Below are 16,635 nucleotides of genomic sequence, written 5' to 3' on the forward strand. Positions count from 1 at the left end.
ATATTATGTAGTACTTTGTTCGTTCAACGAAAATGAATTCTGACCAGCATGGCATCCATGGGTAAACTTTATCCGACCGCAAAGGGTTAAAGGATGTCAATTAATTATAGATTTAAAAATTAAAACACGCGTAACATACTTTTTTTTTATGAAATCACTTTATTTAGCGAACTTGTCACTTGCGCCGATCAGAAACGAATCAGCAATAAGTTAACATCTACTTATTCGTTATAACAAAGAAAAAAAAAAGCATGAGACGGCTCATCTCATTTACAAAAAACCCAACTCATCGACCCTAACGAGACAGGCAGGAAAACCCAAACTCAGACGATGCCTTCGATGTTTATGTGCGATCCATGAATTTTTCCTTTACTACGGCAAGAATTCCATGGCAATAGGTAATTTCATTTATTTAAATGGAAACTCTTACGCATTCAACACTTAAATGATGCGATTATAGAATTCAATACACATGTTATGTAATTGGCTGACACAATTATTATATAAAATGATGAAATACATATCAAAAGTCTAAAAAAACTAAAGGGTCGATAAAGCCTACACATTTTTTTTGTGAACTTCGTCAATTATGTTCCAATTTGATTAAAATCTTCATATATCGCATAAAAAATTGCACAAAAAGAAAGAACCGCACAAGGAACTAGAAATAGATGTCGTAAAATTCTTTTTCGTCTCATCTTTAAAAGAATCTATTCGGTATTTTTCATTCTCTCGCCCCCCCCGAAAAAAAATGCATACAGTAGTGAATCGCTGTAGAAAATATGAAATATTATTGTCATGATTGAGCAAAACTTAAAAAATTCACACTGTTTCTGTGATTTTTATTCGTTATTTTCCATCTCATATCTTCCATTGATTTTGGCGACTTGGCACATTTTCGAATTACAGTAACCTCTTCTTGTCAAATCTTCACGCATGGCGGTTCTGAAAACACGAAGTCACTTTTATAATGTAGTTAAAACGGGAAAGAACACAATTTTCGCTTTCGCTAATTATTGAATTGTTACGTGACTCTCAATGGGAAATAATTTCTTTCTTTCTTGGCTGTTTTGTACGGTTTCTTGTGTGTGTTGGGTGGAAGGAAAGGTGACGATGAATGATATGAAAGATGCGAGCGAAGTCACGTGGGCACATGCTGTCAACAGCAAGGCTGCTCTTGAAAGAGAACTAACAGGTGACACATTTTTTTCAAAAATTTTGTTTACAAATGACTCGGCTTTTTAAAATACCAACTGCAAATGATGAAAATAGATAAATATAAATAAATAATTATAAATAAATAATTATAAATAAATAAATGTAAACAATAAATAAAGAGAGAAAAAGAGATATAAAATGTTTAAATAGCCCATTGTGCAGCTCTAGTGCGACGTAAATGAACAACAACAACAATATCGTGTGTTGTTATAAACTATTATTCTCTCTGTTCTTCCCAACTTATAGCTCAGTTTGTTTCAGCTTTTCGTTGTCCACACAAGAAAAGAAATGATGAAGATTCTAGGAGTTACCATTAAGTTATAAATGTAAAATAAATAATAAAATATTTAATTTTACTATTTCTCTTTAAAATACTTCAATGACACTATTTACGAATGTTGTCTTTTCAGATTTTAAAAAATTATGACTCTGTTAAGAAAAAAAAAAGAAATTCGTTTCTAGTTTTAATAATTTCTGTAAAGATAAGTCTTGGTGTCATTTTTGTTTACTCTAATATTTAGAAATTAAAAAAAAAAAAAAAAAAATGAAAAATTAGCTGTTACGGACGTAACTTAAAATGTTAAACTTGTTTTCAATTTGTAAAAATTTTTTGAACTGATGAAAATTACTAAAAATTGGAAAAGGTGTTAATCACATCAAATCTTGTTTTAATAAAAACTATTAGAATCGATTTTAGGTTAAATTTTTGATTTGTATTTTTTTAAAATATTTTTTGTACTTATTTTTATATTTATTTTTTATTTTATACTTATTTTTATTTTGGAGTATAATTTAGTATTATTCGACAACACAATTACTTTTAAAAGAAATATATATATTTTTTGAACTTATCAAACTTTCGATGATTTAGTATTATTTGACAACACAATTTCTTTTAAAAGTAATTTTTTTTTGTTGAACTTATCAAACTTTCGATGATTTAGTATTATTTGACAACACAATTACTTTTTAAAGAAACATTTTTCTGGATTTACAAATTTTCGATAATATAGTATTATTTGACAACATAATTACTTTTTTTTTTAAAAAAAAGACAAAAAACATTGGGATTTCTGCTGTGTTAGATTACGAGAAATAACTCTATTCGTAATTTTTAGTATTTCCATAAATTTTTTCTGAAAACTTGAGATAACGCGATTTGAGGTTTTGATTCAGACATTAATAACTACCAGTTTTTAGATTTTTAATTTTTAAGAAATTTTATTCCAGTTTAAATTGGTGAAAATAAATTTGAATGATGCTGAAAAATTCTTTTAACGTAAAATTGTGCGAAAACAAATTAAAAGAATTATCAAAAATCTAAAAACAGACAATTTAACTCTACCTGTCAAAAACTGCTGATTGCAGAATTATCTCGGTATAATTTTGTCATAAAAATCTGTGGATTTAAAATACCGCATGTTTTATGTGGGAAATTCTTATTGGGAGAAGTTTTTGAAAATTACATGCTTGGAAACATACTGTGGTGATATAATTATTGTCTATGTCAAACTAATGGAATCAAGTTAACATGTCTTATATACTAGTGATTTCGTATTTAATATTTGTAGTGGTAGTTACGCCACAATACTACCGAATTGAGCCATCAGTTTATTTACGAAAACTAAGTAAATGAGATTTAAAGCATATTTAGATAAATCAACTACCGTGAATAACTCAATCTAAATTGTTCGATGGGGGTCACTTCAAATATGCTAATTAATTAGTGCAGGCGATATTTATAAGTTACGAAATCTGAGAGAAAAACGTATTTTCAAAATGTGAATGAAATGCATATTTTATTTAAGATTAACTTTTTAAACTGCTGTCTTCTGTTAATTTGAACATTACCTTAATTAACCACAACTGTTCATCTATTTTTTTTATTGTATAAACGATTTTTTTTAAAATTAAATTTTATAGCTGTCAAAGTCGATTAACAGTTTTTGAATTCAAAAGAATTTCTAGAAGAGAAAGAAGTCAAAAATGCATGTAAAATGCAATTTTTCTTTATTCTGCATACTATCATACGTTGTACATACTATTTTAATGAGATAAAATTTTTTGTCAAAAATCAATATTTTGTTATTAGCAGCTCAAAAATTTTTACGTTTGTTTTTTCCCTAAGTTAGCAATGATAAAAAAAGAGCGAGTTTAGCCTGTTATTTAAAAAAAAAAACCTACAAATTATTTTTTTCTTAGTCATTACATTGTTGTAGGTACAGTGTGCATAATAAAAAATGGACCACTCTTAATAACTTTTGATCGAATGATCGGATCTTCATGTTCTGAGACTCATTCTTAATGGTTTACATCAAATAGGCTGATTAATAAGTGCAGACGATATTTTAAGATAGGAAATCAGACACAAAAACGTACTTTCTCTTAACAAACATACTTTTTTTTTCGCTAACGGATTAGAATTTCTGACCCCTTAAAAATAGGGGGTAGCCGCAATCTGGGAAATAAGACCCCATAGTTTGGTCAGGAGAGCGATCCGAAGTTTGGGCCTCTTTATGTTAATTTTACTTTTTGTGTATTTTGCCATATCTAGAGAATTTTTTAAGTGAATAGAAAAATTAATGCACGCTTCTATAAAATTCGTTTATCAAAAGATGCAACAAATCCAAGCAAAGAATACATTTTAGTAAATATTTATTATTTTTTATCATTTTATTTAATAATAGTCAAAAAACTAGTTAAGACAAATAATAACAATAAAACAATAATATTAATAACTCCCCCCCCCCACTTTTTTCCGTTTATACCGAAGAGCCATTAAATTATGACCACCCTCCATCTATAACAATGGGCTCGTCCAGGTTTTTATGGTTTCTCGCCCAGGAACAATGTTTTGATGGGGAACATTAGGACCCATAATCCTCATAGAACAATCCTTGACATCTGTAGGCTACTTGAACATAGTTGCAGATCAGGTTCACCCATTCATGGCAACAGTTTTTTCTGCGGGGAATGGTGTTTACCAACAGGATAATGCACCATGTCATAAGGATCGAATCGTCGAGGAACATTCCAGTGACTTTCAAGTCATGTCTTGTCCACCAAATTCACCTGACCTTAATCCAATCGAGCATTTGTGGTCCTACTTGGGAAACCAAATTCGTGCTGCCACTCTACCCCCTCGCAATGTGAGGGAATTGCAGGACCAGTTGGTGAGCGCTTGCTACCAGATACCTCAGACTACCTATCAGCTTCTTGTGGAATCAATGGCACGGCGGGTGCTAGCAGTTTTGAGATCCTACATGTTATTAAAGGCCTGTTTACACGGTCCAATTTCTTGAATCCGAGAAATTGGACGGATTTCTCTGTCCAAGAAATTGGATGATTCGTTGACACTATCCAAGTTCTTGAATGTCGCTGATTCGTTGAAGGAAAAACTTGCGCATGCGCATTGTTCATATTCAACATTATAAAATAATACTTTCATAAGTTTAAAATTGCTAAATAAATTCAAATAAAATCATAATAGCACAAATAAACCGCAACAGATCAATTTATTTGGACTAAAATATATGAAAACAGACAAGAAGATGACATAATTTGCTGCCTGATTGTTGACGTCACAAAACCTAAGACGCTGATTGGTTAAGGGAGAAAAAACTTGGATGGAAAGTAGAACATGCTCTACTATCGTCCAAGAAGTTGGACCAAGTTCTTGGATGTTTGTTTACACGATCAAAGCTCAAAGCAAAACAAGTTTCCATCAATATCAATCAATCTCTGTCCAAGAAATTGGATCGTCTAAACAGGCCTTAAGACCATTGTGTTGCGGTCTTAAGCAAAAACAACATTGTGTTGCTACCGCTCATCAACTCCCGTAATTTATTACACTGTTCATTTCATACATTTGACACTTCATATTTATTATATTATTAGATTTGAAATCTCATATTTATGTTTGCTTTGAAGTTAGATTTAAAATCTCAACAATTATCACAAAATGTAACATATTGTTGGAATAAAGAGAATGGCATCTTTCTAACAAATTTCCCAATTATTAAAATGAGAATATCTCTTTATCTAACACATCATTGATAGTAGCTATGAAAATTAATTTATTGTGATTAGTTTTTTCTTTACAGAGAAAAGTCCTCAATTTAGCTCCATCTAATTATGGGGTTGAGACTATTTTTTGCGGTGAAATCTCTAACATTTTTAGGGCAGAATTCTATGTTAACTTTCAACAAAATCCGTAATTGAGGAATTTATTTTAATCTTTTAAAATGATTTTTATTTATTTAAAAACTTTTTGAAATTTTTTTTACAAATTGTAATTGAGTGAGCGAGTCCGTTAGTCTATGATAGAGTTAGGCAATGTATCGATATTTTTGAAACATCGCAATAATGGTATTTAAAATAATATTCTCATGATATGTGAATACCGTGTTTCATTATAAATATACGATTACTATCTACATCGATGATATCGCAATTATTATGCACAAATCCTTACTTTTTCTGAATCTCGAGAACTTTTTAAGCGAAGTGAACATTTTTGGCTCACCATTATTAAACTCATTTATCCAAAGGCAAATACAGGTAAAAATAATTTATTATTTTTTATTAACTTATTTAATATTATTCGAAAAAATTTCAATCGTGAGGCATACAAATTTGTACAATTGAAAGAATATTGTTTTAAATTTTATCATTCTAAATTTGAGCAAAATTGGTTGAATAGTTTCTGAGTTATCAAACTTAAAAAAAGCCAAATATTTAAAACTTGTTTGATTATCCATAACGATCAACATCGAATATTATATAACAGGGCTTGATCTGGAAATCCGGAGGTTGAAAGCACAGAAATGTTGCAGCCCCCCCCCCTGGTTGTTACTTTAAACAAAATTTACACGCTGTTTTCTTACAAAATGCTCTTAAATCATTTATAGCAAAAACTAATGATGATTAGTTAATCTGAGCTTATATTTATTTTAATTTTTGTTAATTATAATTCCAATAATAATTCCCAAGAAGAAATAAACGCAAAGAAAAAAATTTTTTTTTTCCAACAAGAGGGCCTTTAATAAGCGATGATGTACGTATCAGGTATTAGCTCGAGAGTTGACAAACTTGGATAGTTGTTGACGATGTACATCGCGATATAGCACTAGAGCTTAACTTAATTGAGCTCCAGAGAAAATCAGGAGGGGGATTGTGAAAGATTTTAATGGAGCAGACGTATTATTTCCCGAAATTGCGCAGACAAAGCGGGGAATTCACGCATGACTTGCAGCACCATCTGTTTTCTTGACATATTATTTCGAAACCATATGGTTGCATCTGTCATGTCATTTGTTCAGGTTGCTATTATCCATAATCCCACAGATCGTAAACATATTATCTTTAACATTTATCGATAATTGTTAAAAGAGAGAAACGCTTATCATTTTCTCAAAAAGTATGTGTGCGTGCGTCTCAATATGTTTTGTTATAGAAAGACGAGTAAATACACAGACAATTTAGGCGCATACACTAGAGATAAATAAACGAGAATATTTAATGAGTCTGAAAATAGTCGAAATAATTTTTATGTGCATCATCAGGTTTGTAGGGATAACTTTTTAAGCAGAATTTAAACCGTTGAAAACAGTGTCACTTTTTGTGGGTGGTTTTAAAAAGGCATCATTAAGCTCACAGGAATTATTTTCTTTTTCGAAATAAATAAGACTATTTTTAAAAATTATTATTTTAAAATGCAATATTTTTCAATATAAATTACGACTTCAGTAAAATTATGACTGACATAAATTACTTGTACATTACCCATTTTTTTTGCGACATAAATTTCTACTAAAGCAAAATTACTACAGTACTTTTGTAAATAACTGTTCGATCAGGCATTATTTTTATCAATACAGATTGTTATTTCAGTAAAATTATTACTTTTATAAATTGCTACAGCATTTGGCATTCAATACTACTTTTATAAAATTGCTGCTACATTAGACATTCAATATTATTACTATAAAATGCTATTACATTAGGCATATTCTATACTACCTTTATAAATTACTTCTAAATTAGACATTCAATACTACTTTTATAAATTGCTACTTCATTAGGCTCGACTACATTTATGAATTACTAGTACATTACGCACTCAATATACATTATAAGCTTACTTAGCTTCAAAAATTAAGGTGAAAAAAGTCGACATGTTTCGAGCCCTCAAAACAGGTGTTCGTTCATAAGATGCACTAACACGTGAATAATAAAAGTGGTTATTAAATTACAGATTTCTCTTATCTTGCATTTAACCGTTTCCCAAGTTAACTCGGGCATTGCAGAATTCGTCAATACGTTTCGTTTTATCACACGTTATATGTTTCGTTTTATTTTTACTTTTCTAAACTGAGTTTAAAACCACAAGAAATGTTTTTTAATTCTATGATATTACCTTTTTACGTTACATTTTACGATAATCTTATTTAGATCGATATTTAAACTATTTTAAAGTTATTGTTTTTTTTTTATGTAAACTTAAATAATATGGAATTTAAATAATATAATATTACGCGAATTCCATACAATTTAATATCATATTATAAATTTTCGTAAACGTGATTTTTTAAATGATTTAGAACTGAATGCCCAAATGATGTGATAATTGTATTTAATATATCAACCTCTTTTGTAATCAAAAATATTAAATGATAAATTGGTTATATACTTTTAAATGTTATTAAAAAATTATTTATGTTCAATAATAGATCTCAATGGAGTCATATTTTCACTCAAAATACACATTTAATTTGAACAAAAATGAATACTATAGGAGGTAAGAAAGGGAGGAAGAAGCAAATAGAATTCTTTATTGTACAGCAAAGCACTAAATAAATAGGTAAATAAACGATCTGAACATCTTTTGACCTTCACGATATCATCGGACCTGTTCACGTTTTAAAAATGACGTTAAACACACCAGTCTTAATCGTACCAGGGGGTGACCTCAAATATGCTAATTAATGAGTGCAAACGATATTTCAAGTCACGAAATCAGACACAAAAACGTACTTTCTCTTAATAAACGTATCTTTTTTTCTGACGGATTCGGATTTTTGACTCGAAAACGTAAGGGGGGGGGGGGCAGCCGCAATCTAGGAAATGGGGTCCCAATAGTTAGGTAAGAAAGGCGATTCAAAAGTTTGGACCTCTTAATGTTAATTTTACTTTTTGCGTATTTCGCCATATCTCGAGAACTTTTAATGCAAATTGAAACATTTTGCACACAATTACAAAATTTATTTAGCCAAAGATAATTCAATGCAAAAAATAACTTTTAGTAAATTTTTATCATTTTTTTTTATTATTTTATTTATTATTAGTTGAAAAAAGTTTAAATTGTAATTTTTTACATCGTTTTAAAGAATATCATTGTGAGTGAAATCGATCGAAAAGTTTCTGAGAAATCGAATTTTTAAAATGGAGTTTTTCGAAGTACGCAAAATGTAAAATGAACATCATGATGTTCTAAGCTTAGACCGCTCTCCTGGGACAGTATTTCAATTGCGCGATCCGATCTTTAGATCAAAAGTTATTAAGGGTGCTTCGTTTTTTATTTTGCACACTGTATATATATTTTAAGTAAATAATTTGAACTTTTGTAGAAAAAACTATTTTATACCAAGAAACAACAATTATTGTCAAACGCAATCGCATGGTGTAAAACAGCGAACAGGCTCTGATATTTTTTCAATAAATTTAAAGTAATTATTTTTCAAAGTAAAAAATAAAAGCTAAAATTTACAACACTGACAAGAGTAGTGCTGCTCTCTATACTTGATATTGTTAACTAAGCAGTTGAAAAAACTGATATTTCCTTATAATCTCAGCACTTACATATTTAAATGAATTCAATAACTGTTTTTAAAGTGAAAGTTTCAGAATGACTGTTTTGGAAAGAGATAATTATTGTTTTTTAAATTTATTTTTTCAAATTTAATTTAGCAACTTGATGAATGAATAAATTAAAAAGAGAAAGAATAACTGTATCAAATTATTAATAGTATACTAGATGGCAGCACTATAGAAGTTTCTATTTATGTACGGTAACACTTCTATAGTGCTGCCATCTAGTAAATTATTAATAAAGTGGGACAGTTTAGAAACAGTAAATAATGACAAATATTACATACAACATGGGTGTTTAATAAATTTGATAAACCATATATCACATATTTGATGTGAAAGTTTTTATATTTTGCTATTTTTAAAAATAGTAATTAATATGATATATATATAAATAGCAATTTTTTTATCTTCGTGAAATTATCTTTTGGTAAACAAAATTTATAAATGTTTACATTGTGAGCGGTATTCGTATTTATCTGCAGATTATTATTGATTGATGGCTCCTGTTAAGACAGTTACCTCTCAGACTACCACCCAAATTTTAAAGATTAGGGACAATTAGGATAAATTAGACGAAAAAACGGGTATATTTTTTTTCCTTCAAAGTATTTTTTTGTGTTCAGTTTTGACATTCAAAGCAATTGTAATTAGTACATTAAACCAAATTTTAAATTTACGAATATTTTAAAATTCAATTGCTTAAGATCTATACTACTGATTTGATTGAATTTTTTTTCATTTTGTCATTTAAAATTGCACATGTTAAAATGATGTAACATTTATATACATTATCTTTTAAATTTTTTCGATTACGATTAGACCAAATAATAAATTATTAGAAATTATTTTTTGCACGGAATTATAAGTAAATTAATGATTTTTATTATTCTGTGTAAATTCATTTTCTTTGTTTAAAACGTTCTCGAAGTATTGAGGAAAAAGCAGAAAGTTAAATTAACATTAAGTGATAAATACATCCGACAGCTCTCCCGACTAAACTATTGCAGAGCTTCTGTAGCTTGCTGACAGTAATCAGAAGAACGATAACACAGAAATGCATTCAGTAATTATTTTCAGCATTTAAATTAGCTCAGTTTTATAGTGTACATGTTACCGTGAATGACGACTTTCATCGGTGAATGTCAACCATCGCAGAGTCGCTTTGGTGAATGTTCGAAATATTGAATATATCCGATTTATTCGTTGATATTATTATATTTATTCGATATCTTAATAACTGCTGAGGAGAAACATTAGTGTTGGGAGTAAATGCATACCGGTCAGTGGCACTGAACCTCAAAAAAATACATTGATGTAGAGCATACCGGGCAGTGGCACTTCACTAGACCTGGACCAAGAAGACTATGTGATTGTCAACATTCACCCATTTCGGTCATTCAAAATAACATATAGGGGAGAGTCGGGTAGCCCCGCTCACTTAAGGAGTATTGCTTATATTTCTGTATAATACTGAGTAATGATCAACATTTTCGTATGTTTCTATTGTTTTATCATCTAATTAAATAATGCAAAACGAATAAACCAAAAAAGAATAGTTAAACTTAAAAAAATAGAAATTTAAAAAAACATGTTTTTCAGCTCTTTTCAAAATGTGTCGGGTAGCCCCGCCCAGTTACAAAAATTGTGTTTTTTGGCTATTTTTTCTGGTGTAAATGAGAATGATCAATGTATTGACAATAGATAAACCTCATTTATCATTTTTATCGCAAAATTATTTTATTTATTGCATATTTATATACTTTTAGTGAATTCTATCATTTAATAACAACAAATGTCATACTTTTTATCATTATTAATGTATATTAATATATTATAATATTAATATATATTTATATTAAATATTTAACGAAAATAATTTAATATAAGTAACAATAATTAATAACAATAGTTGTTTTTCAATATAAACTTATTTGGTTGATCTCTTCTTATAAACTTAATATAAAATACTTCTTATAAAATTACAAATTCACTTTGTATTTTGATTGCATTCAAATGCCTCTGTAGATTGATTCGTTCATAAATAAGTGAAAAGAAATAAGTAAGCAAATAGCTTACCATAATATTTATGATTTCTTGATATTAAATTTAGTTTGTATATATTAATTACATTTTAAAAATATTTAATTTTTCATTTTTAAATATATAAATTTATGTTTCATATAATATTAAAACATATATTTGTTGTTAAAAATGCATATAACATTCAAATTTGAAGCAATAAAATAATAATCTTTGCAACCGTACATTTATCGACAAAATAAAATTGGGCGGTGATAACCGACATTCATGTGAGCGGGGCTACCCGAAATCCAATTTTTTTGTGAATTTATAATTACTCGAACAATTTTTTACATACAAACGTCTTTCTTTGTGCAAATTAAACTTAAGACTACATACTTGAATGCTGTATGTGTAGAAAAAATTATTTTTTTTGTATTAAAATGAAGTTTAATCGAAACATTCAACCAATTTTTCTTAATTTCATGACTACTGTATTCAACATATTTTCAAAACTATTGTTTACCATGTTACCAGTTGCATAAATACTTGAAACTTTGAAAATAATCTTTTTTTAATATAACAATTAATGTCCGATGACCCATTGACTTGAAAAAATATTCTATATATATGAAATTGACTGTGGGCGGGGGTACCCGCTGGGCGGCGCTACCCGACTCTCCCCTATTCTACATTGGTATATCATATGAATAAAATTATGCATGGATTTAATATTAAATAAAAAAAGTAACCCTTAGAGGTAGTAAATTAAACATTATACAACATTGAAATTTTAAACTTCTTTATAAATTGATTACTTGGAATTAAGTTTTATGTTTTGGTTAACTTACATTTCCTTTTAATCATCCTGCATTTGAATTACTAAAAACTTCAGTTCACAGCATTTTAGATTTGAGTTTTATGTTCGTTTGATTTTCTGTAAGGAGAGAAGATAAAATTTCAGAATAGCTTCTTAAAGGGAAAAAGATGAAAAATTTTTCTTTCAGATATTTTTAACACAGCTTGGAACGTAATTATTTTTCTCTTTCTCTTTATTTATTTCATGATTCTATCAATAGTTCTTGTGTCTATCACGTCGTTTTTGTTTTCTACTAATTGCTTAAGGAGTAAAAAAATAATATATATATATCTTAGTTGCAAACATCTTTTTTATGAATCCACACCATCATTAGATTTTTATATATAGTAAGACACGTTGCACGATTTTTCAGGTGCTATAGATTTTTTGGAAGCGGATGTGTCTATGGGCTATATCGATGAAAAGGATGTGGGATTACCGGTGCCTGTGATGGCGCATCCACCAGATACCTTGTCAGATATAACACTTGAGGAATGGATAGACACCGTCATCACTAAAGATGCGGGAAAAGGAGTTAAATTAGACTTCAAGTCCATACATGTTGTTGAACCTTCTCTTCGAATCCTACAAGCTCGAGCATCGCAAGTAATAGTTTTTAATTTGCTTCTTTGTGAATCACTGTTACCGTGAATGATCGAAATCGGTGAATGTTGACAATCACATAGTCGCTTTGGTAACTGTCTGAAATATATACTAGATCTAGTTAAGTGCCACTGCCCGGTATACATTTGCCCGGTATGCCCTACATTAATGTTTTTTTTCAGGTCAAGTGCCACTGCCCAGTATGCATTTAAGCGCTACTCCGAGCACTGATGATTCTCCTCATCTATCCTCATCAGATATTAAAATATCGAATAAATATAATAATATCCACAAATAAATTAATATCAAATCGGGTATAATCAATATTTCGGACATTCACCAAAGCGACTGTGTGATTGCTGACATTCACCTGTGAAAGTCGACATTCTCTTGATGTCGGTCATTCACTGTAACATATACATTACATATCCTTATCAAAAGCGAAAAAAAAAAGTCCTTAATTTCCTTCAAGTGTTCGGAAAGGAGCATTTAAAAAAAATCAGACTTTTCAGTACACAGTGAAAAAGTATAATTATTTTTAAGTTCAGGTTCATAAATTAACGGAAAAGGCATTCCAATGTTGACCAATCAGAACGTTATTTCTTTATTTACAAAATGGCTTTTTAATATTTGTTTGCTTCATTTTGTTCATTGAAATATCTTTTTTTTGAGCATAGTTACCGAAAGGTTGTAAATATTTTTAAAACTTTTTCACCGTTTTTCAATGTTTAATTCTTAAAGTACAACTTAAAAATACTTTTAAAACTTTTTTTTTGAAGTTCAAAGTGAATCCGTGTTCAAATTTTAGTAAACAATTACCATCCGAAAATGACTTACAATGAAATGACCGACGCAATGTTTATAAAAACAGCTGAAATTATAATTTTAAATTTATTTTTGGAAAGCAGGGATCCCAAAATTATGTAAATCTAAAATAAATTTTAAAAATTTATAAAATATTATCTTAAAATAAGGGCACATTTGTGCATAAAAACTGCAAATCTTTCATGTAATCTATCAATAATGTAGTATAGTAATTAACATAAAATTGTACACATTTTTTGATCTTTCTCAAAAATTCATAAGAAAATAATTTTATAAATTTAGAAATCTTTAGCTTAGGTGATTTCGGGTATTTATTAATGCAGTTTGAAGCCTCTAGATCTTTGAGGGACCGAAAATGAATTACAAACGGAAAATATTGTTTTTGGACACCCTAGGCCAAAAAATGCACGAATTAATTTGCAACTTGTAACAATTAATGTGATTATTATATGCGATAGTTGCACACATTTTTGTTAATTTGGCTTCGATATTTTTATAAAAACTAATTTACTTTCTTTCGTTTTTTTTGTTATAACTTTAAAAATATTCAATAAATTTGAAGATTCCATCAAAGATTTATTAAAAATGTCTCCGGCATTGTTGGCCATCATTCCCCATAGAAAATTTTTTTCTTTCGCCTGTTTTTTTTCCCTTATGCAATCATATTTCGGTGTAGAAACATTTATTGTAAGGTATTATAATTTGTTATTTAATTTCGTCTTATGATTCAAAATAATATTTGAAGAAAACCCTTTATCATTTTGAGTTTCTTTCGAAAAGTACGAAAATTACTTTGAAAATGGCTCGAAACTTTTTTCATTTTTAAGATATAAAGTTTTTTTATGAGTCGTCAAATACGATTCACTGCAAAATTATGAGAAAAAAAAATGTAAAATATTTCCGCGCATGCGCAATATAAAATAACCACTTGAATGACTTATATCTTGCGCCAGTGGCGTACGCAGAATTTATTCAAGGGGGCTGTTCATAATTTTCTGAAACTACTAAAAGAAATTCGAATCTGTTATAGTTTTAAAGCACTATTATTTCCCTAATTTAGACAGCTAGTCAATTTTGACTTTTTATTTAGACAACATTGTTTAGTTAAATTTTGATTTGAATTTTTAAATTTAAGAACATAATGTAATATTTTCTGAAAAAAGTTTAATGTCATATGGGTGGAAAGCAGAGTTGGCCAAAAATGCAATCGATTACATTTTTTGATTACAGTAATCAATTACTTGTAATCATGATTACAATTTTCAAAAATTTTGATTACAGCTGTAATCATGATTACAATATTGATTACAGTAATCAATTACTTGTAATCGTGATTACAAAGTTTGATTACAGCTGTAATCATGATTACATAGTCGATTACAGTAATCAATTACTTGTAATCATGATTACAATTTTCAAAAAATTTTGATTACAGCTGTAATCATGATTACAATTTTGATTACAGTAATCAATTACTTGTAGTCATGATTACAAGTAATTGCGATTACAAGTAATCACAACAAAAACGATTACAAGTAATTATGATTACAAGTAATCAAAATATATGATTACATGTAATTTGATTACAAGTAATTATGATTACATGTAATCTAATTACACGATTACAAGACTATTGTATTCTTATAAATGATTATATTTTACAGTAGATAGTAGAATGTATTTTATAATGATACATTTTGCACGCATTAACATGTACTGCATTTTGTACGTATTTGTATACGTACAAATGAATGTAACTGAAATGTATGTACATATGATTTTATCTAGTGCATATGTTCAGACATTTTAGTATCACACACATGTACATACACTTATATTGTAGGTAAAAAATATATGTACGTATGTATATAGATAATAATTACGTATGTATGTGCAAACAATGTAGGCATGTACATTTATACACAATGAATATATGCATTTTATGCAAATATTTGTGTATGTAAAATGTATATCTATGTTCATGTACGCATGTATATACAAGTACTTGTGTTTGTACTAACATACATACATTGTCTGTACAATGTATGTCCCATGCATGTATGTGCAATTTATTTATGAACAGTACAATATATGTATGCATGTACAATATAGGTATATCTGTAGGATGTACAATATATGTATGTATACATGCACATGATATGCATGTCCAGTGTATTTATGTACATGTACATAATATGTTCATGCTCAATGTAAGTATCCAAATATGCATAATACATTTGTGAACTATTGTACGTACATTGGGCGTATTTATATTTCACATATATTCATACATGTATTCGACATGCATAACGTACGTACATACACACATTTGAGATGCATATATTATACAGATGTATATACTAATAGCGTACAGATGTATATACATATAGCGTACAGATATATATTCATATAATGTACATATGATGAAATAAACATATAATGTTCATATGTATGTACATATACAGTACGTATGTGCATAAATATATTGGGCATAATTCTTTCGTACAAATTTTACATGTGTACATGCATGCTATCCCTATCTATGCATATGGTGCAATGTATATATGTGCAATGAATGTATCCACACATGTACAATACACGTATGTTCCATGTATGCATATCCATATGTACTATATATGCACGTACAATACATGAATGTATGTACATACATTGTACATGCGTAGATACATTACACGTATACATATGTACATTACATTTATGTCTAAATATGTGTACAATGCAATAAATAAAATGCATGTAAGTTAACTTTTAATGACTCAAGCAATTTAAATGACAAAATCAAACGATATTTAAATTTAGTTTTCAGCTTTAATTGTTCTATATCATTTTGAAATTCTCTGAATAAAAAATTATTTTCAGGTATTTTCATGAAATGTTTGACAATACAGATTTATTTTTTTTATAAGATAATGGATGATTCATAGAAATGTTTTAAATGGTAAGAAAAACGGTAAATTTTATGTGTGGAATTAATATTTAGAAATTCCAAATAAAATTATCGTTTGCTTTCTAAAAAATATGAGGTCGAGTTTCATATACCTTAGAATAATTTTAAAACAAATTTTAATAACTTTACTCATATAAATTTTTTTAATGTATGCACAATGTATGTGTATATTGTAATTACATATATTTAAATGTACACACGTATTTGTGCATTACTTGTAATTATGTACATGTATACGTTGTATGCACATGCATACATTGTGCATATAACT

The 16,635-nt window shown here is 28.5% G+C and overlaps 1 protein-coding gene across 1 annotated transcript in view; it reads left to right on the forward strand.

Annotated features, from left to right (window-relative positions):
* The first annotated feature begins 913 nt into the window (after positions 1-913).
* LOC107438418 (menorin) overlaps positions 914-16,635 on the forward strand; it is a 30,225-nt gene continuing 14,503 nt past the window's right edge. Inside the window, exons 1-2 of the mRNA XM_016050710.4 lie at positions 914-1,195; positions 12,342-12,574. Coding sequence (XP_015906196.2) covers positions 1,039-1,195; positions 12,342-12,574 — 390 coding nt within the window. The 5' untranslated portion in view covers positions 914-1,038. The remainder of the gene's footprint in view (positions 1,196-12,341; positions 12,575-16,635) is intronic.

Source organism: Parasteatoda tepidariorum, chromosome 10 (genome assembly GCF_982258835.1).
Source record: "Parasteatoda tepidariorum strain Cologne lab strain chromosome 10, Ptep-v5.0, whole genome shotgun sequence".
Classification (NCBI taxonomy): domain Eukaryota; kingdom Metazoa; phylum Arthropoda; class Arachnida; order Araneae; family Theridiidae; genus Parasteatoda; species Parasteatoda tepidariorum.